The sequence below is a fragment of the Medicago truncatula genome, chromosome 6, assembly GCF_003473485.1.
Source record: "Medicago truncatula cultivar Jemalong A17 chromosome 6, MtrunA17r5.0-ANR, whole genome shotgun sequence".
In the NCBI taxonomy this organism is placed as follows: domain Eukaryota; kingdom Viridiplantae; phylum Streptophyta; class Magnoliopsida; order Fabales; family Fabaceae; genus Medicago; species Medicago truncatula.
In genome coordinates this window covers 8941994-8957536 of record NC_053047.1, presented here as the reverse complement: position 1 = coordinate 8957536, position 15543 = coordinate 8941994, and the positions used below count along the sequence as shown (strand labels likewise).

The 15543-nt window shown below is 37.3% G+C and overlaps 1 protein-coding gene and 2 non-coding genes across 6 annotated transcripts; 2 read left to right on the top strand and 1 right to left on the bottom strand.

The window, feature by feature from the left end:
- Nucleotides 1-416: 416 nt before the first annotated feature.
- LOC120576253 (small nucleolar RNA R71) lies at nucleotides 417-523 on the bottom strand. The gene has a single exon (XR_005642330.1). It is a non-coding gene; the product is annotated as a small nucleolar RNA R71 (small nucleolar RNA).
- Nucleotides 524-7840: 7317 nt separating this feature from the next.
- Nucleotides 7841-7947, top strand: LOC120576237 (small nucleolar RNA R71). The gene has a single exon (XR_005642314.1). It is a non-coding gene; the product is annotated as a small nucleolar RNA R71 (small nucleolar RNA).
- A 3586-nt stretch (nucleotides 7948-11533) lies between these two features.
- LOC25495773 (amino acid transporter AVT6A) lies at nucleotides 11534-13354 on the top strand. Of its 4 annotated transcripts, none has more exons than XM_039834938.1 (3): nucleotides 11534-11774; nucleotides 12244-12712; nucleotides 12799-13354. In XM_039834938.1, exons 1-3 carry the CDS (start codon nucleotides 11534-11536, stop codon nucleotides 12926-12928), a joined length of 840 nt encoding a protein of 279 aa, XP_039690872.1. In that variant the 3' UTR covers nucleotides 12929-13354. The 4 variants fall into 4 exon arrangements, with proteins under 4 accessions (XP_039690872.1, XP_039690875.1, XP_039690873.1 ...); XM_039834941.1 differs by having other exon boundaries at nucleotides 11620-11758; nucleotides 12059-12712; XM_039834939.1 differs by having other exon boundaries at nucleotides 11632-11774; nucleotides 12059-12712.
- The last annotated feature ends 2189 nt before the right edge of the window (nucleotides 13355-15543 follow it).

Sequence of the window (15543 nt, the reverse complement as noted above, 5' to 3'; positions counted from 1 at the left end):
TTTCTATCCTTAACCGCTTTGATTTCAGGGATGGCTCAAAGAAACACACAGTAATAACGATATGGCTGAGAAACGTGCTCTCAAAGAGTATGCAATCACATCTTCAGATGAGCCGTACGATGCTATTGTGTACCCAACGGTTGAGGATATTAAATTTGAAATAAAGCCTGCACTTATTTACCTGGTGCAGCAAAATCAATTTTTCGGATCACCCACTGAGGATCCGAATTTTCATGTTTCAATTTTTTTAAGACTCAGTGGAACTTTGAAGGCAAACCAAGAGGCCGTAAGGCTGCACCTCTTTCCTTTCTCTTTGAGGGATAGAGCTAGTGCTTGGTTTCATTCATTGCAAATTGGTTCTATCACTTCATGGAACCAAATGAGGAAGGCATTTCTTTCCCCATAGTAAAACTGCTCAATTGAGAAGTCAAATCACACAATTCACTCAAAAAGATGGTGAATCTCTTTACGATGCGTGGGAGCGTTTCAAAAAAATGCTTAGGCTTTGCCCCCATCATGGTTTTGAGAATTGGCTTATTATCCACACTTTTTATAATGGTCTTTTGTTATCCACAAAAATGAATGTTGATGCAGCTGCAGGTGGAGCTTTAATGAATAAAACTTTCACAGGAGCATATGATTTGATCGAGGACATGGCATACAACCACTATCAGTGGACAAGTGAGAGAGTTATCACTGAAGGTACTCCTCCACCCTCTAAAAAAGAGGAAGGTATGTGCCAGGTTTCTACCCTTGATCATCTATCTGCTAAGGTGGACACACTTCTTCAAAAATTTGATAAATTAACTGTAAGTGTCGTCACACCTGCTCTTGTCTCACCACCTTGTGAATTTCGTGGAATATTTGACCATACTGATGTTGAATGCCAACTAGGTAGTGTTGCTAAAAGTCCCGAGCAAAATTTTTATACCTTTGGACAACAAACAACACCACCCATTTGTGCAAACAACGAAAGAGTCTCTCAGAAATCCAGCTTGGAAATTTCACTAGAAAAACATGCTATGGAGCAATCCAAGCAATTTCAAGAACTTAAAAATCAAACTGGATCTTTGAATGACTCTTTTGTTAAGCTTACATCTAAAGTGGACTCCATTGCTACTCACATTAGACTGCTAGAAACTCAAATCTCTCAAGTAGCCCAAAAAGTAGCTACTTCCTCTCAAACCCCCGATATCTTTCAAAGTCAAACTGAAGCCAACCCCAAAGGCCTTATAAATGTTATTCAACTTAGGGACGGTAAGCAGTTAGAGGACCCCATTAAGAAAACTAAGACAATTGAGGGTGAGATAGAGAGTGAAAAGCAACAAGGTGAGAAAGTCATAGGAGAGAGTGATAAGCCAATCGTTTCACCACCTTATAAACTCAAAATCCATGTCCCACAAAGGCTTGTTAAGCCTAACCTCATAGTGATTGAGAGTTTTTCCACCCCTTGTGTGATTGAGAGTGAAACCATTGAAAAAACTATGTGTGATTTGGGAGAGAATCTCAGGTTGATGCCACTATCCCTTTGGGAAAGATTGGGTATTGGGTAGAGAAACCTTCTAATCGTCAAGCTAATGACTCTAAAAGAGCGCTTCGTGGGAGGCAACCCACGGGTTTAATTGCTTTTATTTTTTTTGTTTTTTTTGTTGTCTTAATTTATTTTGTAGGTATTTGTCCAAAAATGATGCGAAAAATGAAGAAAATTGAGCCTTGCATGTCCAGAACCTTGGCACGGCCAGTGCTAGTGATGGCACGGCCGTGCCTGTAACCTAGCCATACTTCACCAACTTCCAGAGAGTTGGCACGGCCCGTGCCTGTACTGGCACGGCCGTGCCATGGTCCCAGACCCTCTTTTACCATTTTTTTCCACTTTTCTTCTTCTTCCTTCATTCTCAAACACAAACTACCCTCATCCTTCAACTTCCCCCTCTAAACCTCCATAACATCAACATTTAAACCTCCATATCTATCTCCATTCATCATTCCAAACATTTACCACCAATCAAAACCAACAATCATCCATTCAAACACCAAATTCTACACTATTTAACCCTAACCCAAAAACCAAAAAAAAATTCTTCACCAATCTCCATCATTAAACTCATCAACCTCACTTAAACCCCAACCCATCACTAAACCAACCTTTCCAAACCAAAACCTTCCCAAACCATAACCTTCCCTAAAACCCAAACCAAGTTAACTAGGTCAATAGCATAAAAAAGGCAAGGGGATTGAAAGCTCTAGAAGTGGTGCAAAGAAAGAGAAAGCAACATCCAAGAACCATGGCATCCATTTTAAAGATGACAAGCAAAGGAGTAGGTCTAAAGCTCTTATCTCTCAATCTATTTATGCTTGTCGATACACTGATAATAATGCTATGGATAGACTAGGAAAGAGGTAGGGACTGATGAGGAATGATGAACTATTTATGAGAAATGCTTTATAACCACCATGTTAACATTTGCTATTACTTGCTTGATTATCTTGTTTCAATTGATAAAAAGAAAACCGGATGATAAGGGTAATATAATGGTAGATGGAATCATCACTTTTATTGCTAAGAAGTTTGGGGTGAGTATGAATCAAGGGATCAAGAGGATAGATGAGAACTATTATCTAAACTTTTATACTACTTTGTCATTCCTTAAAAACCATGACTCTACTCACAATTACCAATATGCATGGAGAATCATTAGAGCTAATTCTTTGATTATTCTACCTAATTCGGACATTACTAATCCGGAGGTGGTGGAAAATTTGCTTTATGTTGGTACTAACCCACAGGTACAAAATGATGGTGATGATGGTGGTGATGAAGAGGAGGTAGGTGCAAACTTGCACCATTAACAAGAAGCCGGTGGAAACTATAATGATGAATGGTGGGCATTGATGCAAACCGAAGTTCAAAGAACATGCACCGAGCAACAAAGACAAGGTGTTGAAATGATCGGGCTAAGAAACGATGTCCTAAGGGGCACTCAAATATATGAATAAAACAATAAAATGTTCCGATACATGATGCAACATCTTCACCTCCAAGGTCCACCTTAAGGACTTCAATAAAATTGTGAGCTCTCCTCTTCCTTTACTCTTCTCTACTTCTCTTCTTTCTTCATCCTCTTCTTCTTTTTTTTCTTTTTCTTCTTCTTCTTTTAAATCATTGAGGACAATGCTTCTCCTAAGTGTGGGGGGAGCCTAATAAAGTGTCAATAGTCGTAGTGTTTCCAAACTCCCTTGAACTTTATTCTTTTGTATAGTTCTATGGTAAAAGGCATGGTTAAGTAGCTAATTTTTATTGAAAATATCATGACACAAAATTTTCATTGTCTCCTCTTATTCGGTTGATTCTTGTACATGAAAGCAAACTCTTGTGTTTTAAGTCTTCTTGATATACCCACATCTTGTTTTAAAGTGAATAAAATTCTCCAATGAGAAAAACACAAAGTTGCTTCCCTTGAGTAAATGTATGAATAGGTATTTTAAGGAAACGCGTTTTAATCTTAGTGGTGCATTAACCTTTAAAGATTCTCAAAGTGCCAGTAGTATAAGTTAGTATAAGGGAGTGAATAAAAAGCCAAAAAGCCAAATAAATTCCAAGATCTCATCATTGAATCTAGATTGGGGAAGGAGGTAGGCCCTCCGACTTCCTACGTGAAGATGATGTTTTAAGGGATACCATTGAATCTAGATTGGGGAAGGGGGTAGGCCCTCCGACTTCCTACGTGAAGATGTTGTTCCTTAAATAAAGAACTTAAATGTGCAAATGGCAAAGAACAAAGATTCTCAAATACTCCCATCTCTCTTATATGAATTATAGAAGGAATCTTTCTTGGTTGGTTTAGTGCTAGGATTAGACCATGTTTCCTCATAATGCCTATCTTATACAGGAGCAAGAAAAGGGTTGGACTTCACACACACACTCACTTGAAACTTGATCGTTGGGTAGAATAAAGATTTCAACAAATACTTGAGTTTGTGATTAGTGTACATTTGGGATTTAAGCCCTTGAGGAGACATGTGCTTTAATTGAATTGTCATTTGATATAACTGTTGGTGCTACTATGTTTATGCCTTTTGCTTGAGGACAAGCAAAGATTCAAGTGTGGGGGAGTTTGATGAGTCATTTATATACTATTTTAATATGCTTTTTAGTTTAGTTTTATTTAGATTTTATATAGTTTTATATTAGTAATATTTCCTTTTTAGGATAGTTTACTTTAAAATGCAATTTGTTATATTTCAGGGAAGAATATTGGATGGAGTGAGTCTTGGAGCAAAAGAAAGGGATTTGGAGCAGATTGGACACGAAAATACGAAGATTGGGAAACAAAATATATCTCCCACAAGTCAGAAGCCTGGCACGGCCCGTGCTAGCCTTGGCACGGCCGTGCCACCCTCCAGAGACCTTTTGCTGCTTTTGCTTGGACTCCAAGCTATTCTATTTTGGCGCACAATCTACCGAGGAATATTCTAGGAATATACTTGCTTAGATTTTAAGTCAATTGTGTACTATAAATAGAGTAGCTAGCCATCACAAATATTCATCTTTTCTTGGAATACAATATGTGACAATTGTCTTTCTAATAAAAGTTCATTTTACTTTATTGTTATTTACTTTTATGCTTTCTCTCTTCTTCCCCTTGTCTACGATGAACATTAGTGAGTAGACTTCTCTTGTCTTGGGATTGTTGGATAAGTCTAAATGACATAATCCTAATCAAGCCAAGCTCTAAGCCTTAATCCTATGTAACCCTAATTTCTTATCTGAATTCACCGTCTTAACATGGATCAACCATTATCAAACTGTGGAAACGAAAGTGGAGGGTTTGATAATTGTTTATCCATTATTCCAAATATCAATTCATAAAACGAAAGTGGAGCTTTGATATTCGAACAAGTGAATTCAGACAAGGATTGCAAAGTCAGCGAAATAGGCTTTGCAATCTTTGAGACATATAGTTTCGATCTTCAAGGGAACTAATAACAATCAAGTCAGCGAAATAGGCTTGGTTGTTAGAGGAACCAAAATCTAATAGTAATCAAGTCAGCGAAATAGGCTTGGTTGCTAGAGGAACATAAGAGAAACTGTCTTGAGAAATTAGGTCTAACATAACATTATAAGCTTATAGTTTTGGTTTGAGAAGGACTTGTTATTTAGATGAAACCAACGATCCCAAGGCTTTTATCTTTTCTTTTATTTACTTTCAATTAAAAACCCAAAACATTCTACCTTATAAAACTAGTCTAATCATTATCTAAAGTTGATTGAATTCATAACTCCCTGTCGGAACGATACTCTTTTATACTACTTCGGTAAGACCGTGCACTTGCGGTTTTATCCCATCAAAAGTATAAGGGTCTGGATATCGACAAGGATGCAAAGGTTTAGAGAGAATAATTTTATATCTGTCCCTTTGCTTGGTGTCCTTGAAGATTATTCCATGATTCTTGGCTTGAGTTTTCTTCTTTTGTTGTGGTTCTCCAGAAGAGCTTGCTCCACCTTTCCTAGATGCCATTTATCCGGAACCTTGGGTGACCGTTTGTGTTTTGGGTGTGGGTGGGGTTTTGGGAAATGTTTTGAGTAGAAAAGGTTGGTTGGGTAATGGGGTTGGGGTTTGAGTAAGTGATAGGAGTTGGATTGGGTGAATTGATGAAGAATTTGTGGGTTTTTAGGTAGGTGAATGGGGGCTACGAATTTGATGATATTCGGGAGGGATGGAGGAAAGTTGTTTTTGATTGATGGGTTATGTTTGGAATGGGTTTGTGATTGGTTGGGTGAAGAAATTATGTGAAATGGTGAGGTTTTGGGGGAGATATGGAAGCTTTGAAATTCTATGGTTATGGAGGTTTTTGAGAGTAGTGTAAATGGAGAGAGAGTTTGTGGTGGAGAATGAGGGAACAAGAAGATGAAAAGGTGGGTTTATCCTTACCTGTGGTCGGGCACGGCCGTGCCAACCTTAGCACGGGCCGTGCCAACTTTCTGGATTTTTGGGTGGTTTTGGATAGGCGTGGTCTGGCACGGCCGTGCCAGTGTGAGCACGGGCCGTGCCAAGGTTTTGGACAGTGGCCTCAAAATTTTTCTCGTTTTGCTTGAATCACCTTCGGACAATTACCTACAAAATAACTTAAAAACAAAAACAAAAGCAGTTAAATGCGTGGGTTGCCTCCCACGAAGCGCTCGTTAATTGTCATTAGCTTGACGTTAGGAAAGTGTCCTTAGAATGGATCAAAGAGGTCATGTTGTGTAGATGGCGCTAATAAGCGTTCTTTCACTTTATGACCATTAATCATATTACAAGAATAGAGGGCGGGACCTTTCATATAATTCTCCAACTCAAATCCTATCAACTCATCACTCACTTGAAAAACAATCCTACCATTTTGAACATCTACTATAGCACCCGCAGTGGCGAGAAAGGGTCGTCCTAAGATTATAGGGCACGCATTGTCCTCATCTATGTCAAGTACCATGAAATCAGTTGGGATTTCTATCCCTTCTATTTTGACGGGGATGTCCTCGACATATCCGACAGGTTGGATATCAGAACGATTGGCTAACTTCAATGTTGTTTCGGTAGGCTTTAGCTTGCCCAACCCCAGCCTTGTAAAGAGGGGTAAAGGCAACAGACTAACACTAGCTCCTAAGTCACATAAGGCATGGTTTAAGGTTTCATTCCCTATCATACAAGGGATGGCAAAACTTCCTGGATCTCTAAGCTTTGTAGGTGGCTTCTTGATGATTGCATCATTGTCCTTTGTCAAAGCTATTGTGTCATTATGATCTATAGCCTTTTTCTTTGAAAAAATTTCTTTTAAAAACTTGGCGTATAGAGGCATATGAGACAAAGCTTCAGCATAGGGGATTTTAATGCAAATCTTGCTAATTATGTTAAAGAGTTTAGTGAATTGAGCCTCCAAGTTGAGCTTAAGCCTTAAGGGTGTTAGGGCTTTGTTCTTATCAAGCGGTTTCTCACGGTTTATCACACCATTCTTACCTAGACACCTGACACTCTCCCTCTTGACATTTTTAGCCTTAGTAACAGTCTCTTCTATCTTGCTACCCCTTAGAAAAATAGCGTTGACATGGGCTTTGGGGTTTGTTTCAGGTTGACCGGGAAAGACTCCCGGTGTTTGAGAAGAGGTGGCCACTTGTTGGGCCACTTGGGAGATTTGAGTCTCAAGCATTTTGGTGTGTGTGGCGATGGAATCAACCTTGGTATTGAGCTTGGAGAGAGAGTCGTTCAGAGATCCTGTTTGGTTTTTTAACTCTTGAAGTTGTTTATTTTGATTCATCATGCAATTTTCTAACATTATTTCCAAACTAGATTTCTGAGCCACTCTCTGGTTGTTTGTATAGCCAGGTGGTGCTGTTTGCCCATAGGAACCTTGAGGATTTTTGTAAAAATTTTGATTTGGCCTCATTCCTTGGTTGTATTGAGCGTAATTCAGTTGCTCAATATTGGCAGCACTACCTAACTGACAATCAACACCTGTATGACTAGTTATACCACAGACTTCACAAGTAGGGGATGCAGGAGAAGGTGGGGCAGCATTAACATTAAGTTTTTCAATTTTTTGTGTTAATGCCTCAACCTTAGCAGCTAGGTGGTTATATTCAGAGACTTCGTATATACCTGCCTCTTTCTTAGAGGGAGTAGGAGTGGTGACGGCTCTTTCGTTGGTCCATTGATAGTGATTTTGAGCCATGTCCTCAATCAAAGCGTAAGCCTCCGTGTAGTTTTTGTTCATTAGAGCTCCACCTGCAGCTGCATCAACAGACATTTTAGTGGTATAAGTCAAGCCATTATAAAATGTGTGGCCTATAAGCCACTTCTCTAGGCCATGGTGGGGACAAAGTCGAAGCATTTCCTTGAAACGCTCCCACGCCTCATAGAGAGACTCCCCATCTTTTTGATTGAAACGCGTAATTTGGTCTCTAAGCTTAGCTGTTTTAGATGGGGGAAAGAATCGGGCGAGGAATGCTCGCCTCATATCGTCCCATGAAGTAATGGAACCGACTTCTAGGGAATGGAACCAAGCGCTAGCTCTATCCCTTAAGGAAAAGGGAAAGAGATGAAGTCTTACGGCTTCTTGGTTCTCTTTAATGGTGCCACTGAGTCTAAGGAAGGAAGAAATATGGAGATTTGGATCCTCAGTGGGTGATCCAGAAAACTGGTTTTGCTGCACTAAATTGAGTAGTGCAGGCTTGATTTCGAAGTTATTACCTGCAACCGTTGGGTACACGATAATAGCTTGTGGCTCTTCCGTTGAAGGAGTAGCATACTCTTTGAGAGTACGTTCAGCCATAGCGGTATTATTTTGTGCCTCTCTCTTTTTCTTATGCAAAAATCTTTCGATCTCAGGAATAAATTCTCCGAGACTTTTACTTCTTCGCATAAGAAACCGAGAACCCAAGAAGTTAGTGGTAAAAACAAAAAGAAAAAGAAGTAGAAGAGAAAAGAGAAGAGAGTTCTAATCACAAAGAAAGAATTAATTAAATTAGTTTACTCCCCGGCAGCGGCGCCAAAAACTTGATGAGATAAAACCGCAAGTGCACGGTCTTACCGAAGTAGTAATAAAGAGTATCGTTCCGACAGGGAGTAGTTCAATTTAATTAACCTTTAGAGATGATTAGAAGAGGGAAGAGATTGTAGATTGGGGGTTTTTTAAACGGTTGAAAGCAATATAATAAAAGAGCCTTGGGATCGTTGGTTTTATCTAAGTGACAAGTCCTTCTCAAACCAAAACCATAAGCTTATAATGTTATGTTAGACCTAATTTCTCAAGACAGTTTCTCTTAAGTTCCTCTAGCAACCAAGCCTATTTCGCTGACTTGATTACTATTGGATTTTGGTTCCTCTAACAACCAAGCCTATTTCGCTGACTTGATTGTTATTAGTTCCCTTGAAGATCGAAACTATATGTCTCAAAGATTGCAAAGCCTATTTCGCTGACTTTGCAATCCTTGTCTGAATTCACTTGTTCGAATATCAAAGCTCCACTTTCGTTTTATGAATTGATATTTGGAATAATGGACGAACAATTATCAAACCCTCCACTTTCGTTTCCACAGTTTGATAATGGTTAATCCATGTTAAGACGGTGAATTCAGATAAGGAATTAGGGTTACATAAGATTAAGGCTTAGGGCTTGGTTTGATTAGGATTATGTCATTTAGACTTATCCAACAATCCCAAGACAAGAAGAAGCCTACTCACTCATGTTCATCGTAGACATGGGGGAGAAGAGAGAAAGCATAAAAGTAAAAGACAATAAAATAAAGGAAAAGAAAAGAACTTTATTTAGAAAGGCAAATGTCACTTATTGTATTCCAAGTAAAGATGAATATTAGTGATGGCTAGCTACTCTATTTATAGTACACAATTGACTTAGAATCTAAGCAAGTATACTCCTAGAATATTCCTCGGTAGATTGTGCGCCAAAATAGAATAGCTTGGAGTCAAAGCAAAAGCAGCAAAAGGCATCCGGAGGGTGGCACGGCCATGCCAAGGCTAGCACGGGCCGTGCCAAGCTTTTGACTTGTGGGAGATATATTTTGTTTCCCAATCTTCATGTTTTTGTGTCCAATCTGCTCCAAATCCCTTTCTTTTGCTCCAAGACTCTCTCCATCCAATATTCTTCCCTGAAATATAATAAATTGCATTTTAAAGTAAACTATCCTAAAAAGGAAATAATACTAATATAAAATTATATAAAATCTAAACTAAAAAGCATATTAAAATAACATATAAATGACTCATCACTGATTTGAAGTCAAGGTGGAGAATTGTGAGAGTTAACTTAAAATCAAGTTTCTGCAGAATCGTGGCACGATGGCAAGGCAACGTGGCACGATGAAGGTTTTAGTTTTTTGGGCAAGGCACTGGAAAAATCGTGGCACGATGGGGTCTCATCGTGGCACGATGGTGCGCTGGCGGATAAAAATAAAACGTATTTTTGGGAGCAGATTTGTTACAGTTTTGTTACAGATTTTAAGCAGGACTTTTACTATAAATATAGACCTTGTATCAAAGCAAACTTTGAGATAGAGGGGGCTAAAACAAGGGTTTAGAAAGGCAACAACAAAACTAGGGTTTGTATAGAGTTTGTCTCTTAGGAGCAAACACTAGGGTTTGTGGGTTGATTCACCTTGGGAAACACTATTAGGATTGGAGTCTCTTGGTTACGGGAAGAGATTGGGACTTTGGGTAGAATTAGGCGGGAGACTTATTCTTGTAACCCATTGATTTCTCTTTGTAACGAAACTCATCATATAGTGGATTGGAGGATTGGAGGGCTGCTCTCTCCCCCATACTAGGTCAGATTGGACCGAACTGGGTCAACAAATTTCTTTGTGTTCTTCTTCTTCTTTGTGTTCTTCTCGCCGTTGTTGTCTACTTTTGGCTTGTATTTATAACTTTCATACACTTTGTTTTGGTTGCTTGATTATCCCTTGCTCCACACATCAAGTTGTTATTGGTGTGATTTTTCATCGAATTCACAACAATTGGCCTACAAGGTAGCATAACCCATCTATTATTGATAATTCTGTTTCTAGAAGTGTTGAATGTCTTGGAATGATGCAAAATGATTATGTCTGAATTCTTAACAATTTTCTATCATCTTTTCAATCTTTTCTGACACATAATCTGTTTCTACTTTCCTGGTTGGATGCTATAACTCAAACTTCCGATTTTTAGCGGTGTTTTAAGTTAATCAAACTTCCTAAATTGCTACTAAAATCATTATATAATGACATATCAGACATCTAAGTTATTATTAGTACTATCTTGGCTTTAATTTGCTTTATTTCTCATAAAACAGAAGTTTTGCCCATCACATTAGTCTTGTTTAATGAATGGGCGATTGTGTTGTCTATGAGAAATGGAAGCATGTAACACATCCTATAGTAATTCAAAACTTCTATGAAAATAAAAGTCTTGCCCGTCGCAAAAGTCTTGTTCAATAAATGTTTGATTTTGCTGTCAAGGAGAAATGGAAGTATGTTACACACTCTGTAATAAATCAAAACTTCTAGAAATACAAAAGTCTTTCCATCAAAAGAGTAATGGAAGCATGTAACACACTCTATAATTATTCAAAACTAATTTTTCTTTTAATGCCAAATATTAATATGTTAGTTGTTATGTTAGAATTTTTTTCTTGTATCTTGGATCTTTAACTCTTCATATCCCTTAACCCTAATTGATTTGCATATAGAAACATATAGTTGTGTCATTTACCGAAACGTCTATAGATTAGACGACAATGTTAGGAAGATGACTCAAACGCGGGACGGTAATTTTATGGATGAAAGTTTCCATTTCATAGTTTGTAAACTAAAAAAAATGGTAACCAAGATCAATAAACAACTAGGTGGTACACATGGTTATTTGGAATTGATGCTTATTTGATACACATGATTATTTGCCAATACTCACTTTTTTTCACTCAAGTAAAAATTGGTCTATCTATGAAATCAAGTTTTGTTGCGAAGTTATTTGGTTTGTGTCCATGTAACACTACTTCTATGACAAATTTAGCTGTATTCTCTGTGATTATTGCAGATTCATTGAGATTCACGTCTGCATTGTCAATTGGATTAGCAGTTCTTTTCCTTATCATTGCCGTAGGGATCTCAATTATCAAGATTATTAGCGGCGGCATTGGGATGCCAAGACTCTTCCCGGTCATTACTGATGCAGCTTCAGTTTTCGATCTATTCACTGTAGTTCCGGTGCTGATGACAGCATACGTATGTCACTACAATGGTATCGAATAGTTTGAAACCTTTCTCTTAATGTTTTTATTACTCTCAATAGACTTGTATAATTGTAAGTTGGTTATGGATAAGAATCACGTCATTCTATGTCCAACTAATCTGAAAAGAAACCATGTCTGTCAATTTTTTATGAGCTAAAAAATTTATTTTCAGGTTATTTTGGTTAATTCCTGCTCGTCAAAACACGGAACACTAAGGAAGTGTTTTTATATACTTGGTTGTTCATTCTATGTTACCAACACGACGATTGATAGTACACATTTTGTGGTTCAGGCTTGGTTGCTTGATGCGGTTGTATAATCCACAAGCTGATTCCATGTACTAATAAACATCGGCAACTATTGCAAAAGTTTCAGTTATGTGGGAGGATAACATCAATGCAGTTAGCTATATAGATCCACTTGTTTGCTTCATAGATTTATTATCTGGTGATTACATTGTGTGCTCTTTGTTTTCAGTTCAAAGCATAGAGAATGAACTGGAGGATTCCTCACGGATACGTGGGGTTGTGCGTACTTCCCTTACTCTATGCTCTTCGGTGTACTTACTGACAAGCTTCTTTGGGTTCCTTCTATTTGGTGAAGGAGTTCTTGATGATGTTCTTGCCAATTTTGATACTGATCTTGGAATTCCCTTCGGTTGTGCGCTCAATGATGCTGTTCGTTTGAGCTATGCTGCGCATCTTGTGCTTGTATTTCCTGTAATTTTCTACGCGTTGAGGCTCAACGTAGATGGTCTGATATTTTCCTCATCAAGAAGGCCTTTGGTTGTTGATAACTTAAGATTTTCATCAGTTACTATTGCCTTTGTTCTTATTATCTTCCTCGGAGCAAATTTCATACCGAACATTTGGGTTATTTTCCAGTTCACTGGAGCAACAGGTGCTGTCTGTATAGCATTCATATTTCCAGCTGCAATCGCTCTGAGGTGAGTTTGGTCACTGAATTCATTTAGTTCTGTAAATATGATTAATCAACTCAAAAGTTATCATTAAGCATTTTCTTTTCCTGTAGGGATCGATACAACATAGCAACTAAAACAGATACGATTCTGGCTATCCTTAGGATAGTGCTAGCGGTTTTGTCAAATGCTGTGGCGATATACAGTGATGCTTATGCTTTGATCAACGAGAAGAAAGCATAATGTACATGATTTCTTGATTTGATAGCTTACAGTACATATATTTCCAAACTTTCAGATTAAAGGAACATAGCTACCATGTGTACAAATATTCTTCAAAAGTATGTGAAGGCCTGCAACATGTTCAACCTTGTTTATAATAGAGTAGGGATATTTGAACATCGCAAGTCTGATGCCGTATATGGATGTGGTATGTAAACACGCTCAACTCAACTGCCGACATGACTGAGCGAAAGAAAATAAATAAAAATACCAAATTGTATATTTATAATATACGGTGTCCGACACCATATTTGTTGTCAATATTTAATTCTCTTGTAATATGATCTTTAGTGTTGTAAATGTAGAGGTTCTTATTGAATGTGCCTCCATTTCCCAGACTTCATATCCTTTATAACTGCAAGTGAGGTATTTGCTGGCACTTGTATACATTATTATTTGTTGGGTTTCATCACAAAAAGAAATTGAATAATGGATATGAAAATGAATGACTTGTTAATGGTTTGCTTTCTAAATTTTCCTTGAAATTGAACTTTTGGTGCACTTTTCTAAATTATACTTATGTAATCAAAATCAAGTGTTTAGTTGAATATATAGTACCTTATAGTGCCTGATGGTGTTGCAGAGGGGACAAAAAAGAGAAAACTTTTCATATTCATTGTGCCCATCTATGAAGCACAGGCACTCCTCGGATTGGGCGTGTCCCGATGTCGGAAATGTGTCGTGTCCGACACCGACACGACACCCACATTTGTAATTACACTGAATTATGTGATTTTTTTCAAATTATTAACTGTGTCGACGTGTCCATGTCATGTCCGGTGTCCGTGTCCGTATTTGTGCTTCATAGGTGCCCATTTTCTTACAGTAAACCACGTACATAGGTTCAGCATTGAGCATGAGATTGCATTTGATTATTAGGACTAAAAAAAATCTGGTGACCAAAACCAAAGTGACAACCAAAGTATGCACAAATTTACTTTTAACACATCAACAACCCATACACTTCTCAAATCCTCTAGAACTATAAAGCTAAATGCATAATAGCCATTTCCTATAGTGATCATCTTCCATTGTGACAACGGATTTAATAGCATAGCCTGTATAACTTAGCTCGCAGGTCACTAGTTTTTGATAGGTAAATCTACTTTGGGGAGCAATATGCAATGAATTTCTTTTGAAACCTTCAATAACTCTTTCCTACTCTTCTTCAAAAAACTTGATTGCAATTGTTGACATGATAAGTGAGATTTAGAAGTCTTACTTTGGATGAGAAAGTAGATATTGAGCAACATATAAGTTAAGGAACCGATATACCTAATTTCTTGAGGTTTTTGGTGAAGATATGATGTCAAAACTTACTTGTGTGGTTATTCTTACTTCAACGTAATGACTCACTCCAATGTTTTAAGGCTCTCTTGGAACTCCCAAGAGTGGTATCAAAGTCTGGTTCACCTTAATGAAGGAGTAGGAGTTGTTCTTGGTCTTGAATAAAGGATGCGGAGAATCTCACACTTGAAGGAGATAACTGTCGATGGTACATAATAAATATAAATTTTGAACTCAACCTATCCTGATGAAATTTGATTGGATTGACTAACATGTTTGATCAAAACTGATCCAAACCACCCATAAAACACCACTTACATGAGATGGTAGTTCACAAGACCTGGGCAGCCATATGCTTTTAATGACATAAAATGAACAAAATAATTAGTATAAGATTTGTTTGGTGATGACACATTCAGCACGTGACTGGAATTAGAATTTTTTATGAACTTCAAAGCACACAATTGCATTAGGAACCATAACTTCCTAGTATAGGACATGGTGTAAAAGGTTAGGTGAAGAATCGGGGAGAGTAAATCAACTCCCTTATACATGAAATATTGTCACATCTAGTTGTAGTAAATGAACTTCCCATATGGTTAATGATTAAGAATAGTAAAAGAATCACAGATTCACTATCTTTAATTGCATCAATCCTCTAGAAAAAAATATATTGTGTTTGCATATTTTGATTATAGGTGGTCTTGAAAATATCGCTCTTAACATGTTGACAAATCATTTGAAATTTTGATAGAATGTCGAATTTGACATTTTTTTTGGAGAATGTTGAATTCGCTGATAACCATAATAAGCATCTTGCTCCAAAGATAATTGAAGGACATTTCATCAAACACATATCACAAATTTATAAGAGTGCACAGTCAGGAACTAATTTGGAATTTTGATAATCACAATAAGTATTAAGGGAATATTGAAGGACTTATTAACGAAATATTTTAATGAGATAAACTATTTTGATTAAAAGAGAGCACAATCACAAACTAATTTAAAATTTTGATACATTCAAATATTATTATGACCGCCCGTTACACATATCGAGATCAAAATGACTATTATCTTCGTAAAAAAAACAAAAGGTTGTGGCATAATATATATACCCCTTTTTAGGAACCTATCTATACATATATTCTATTATCTTATATACTTATCTATACATATATATCTATAATATTATTATATATATAAACTAGATGGAGGATTTTGGGTTGTATTTTGAAAATTGTTGTTGACGCTGTAACACACCTGTAAATGACTAAAATGACCATTCG

Excerpts from the sequence above, each read along its gene's own strand:
- LOC25495773 (XM_039834938.1), top strand. The coding sequence starts at position 11,534 with ATGACAAATTTAGCTGTATTCTCTGTGATTATTGCAGATTCATTGAGA. Across the intron at positions 11,775-12,243 it reads ATACGTATGTCACTACAATG|TTCAAAGCATAGAGAATGAA; the intron begins GTATCGAATAGT and ends CTTTGTTTTCAG. Across the intron at positions 12,713-12,798 it reads CCAGCTGCAATCGCTCTGAG|GGATCGATACAACATAGCAA; the intron begins GTGAGTTTGGTC and ends CTTTTCCTGTAG.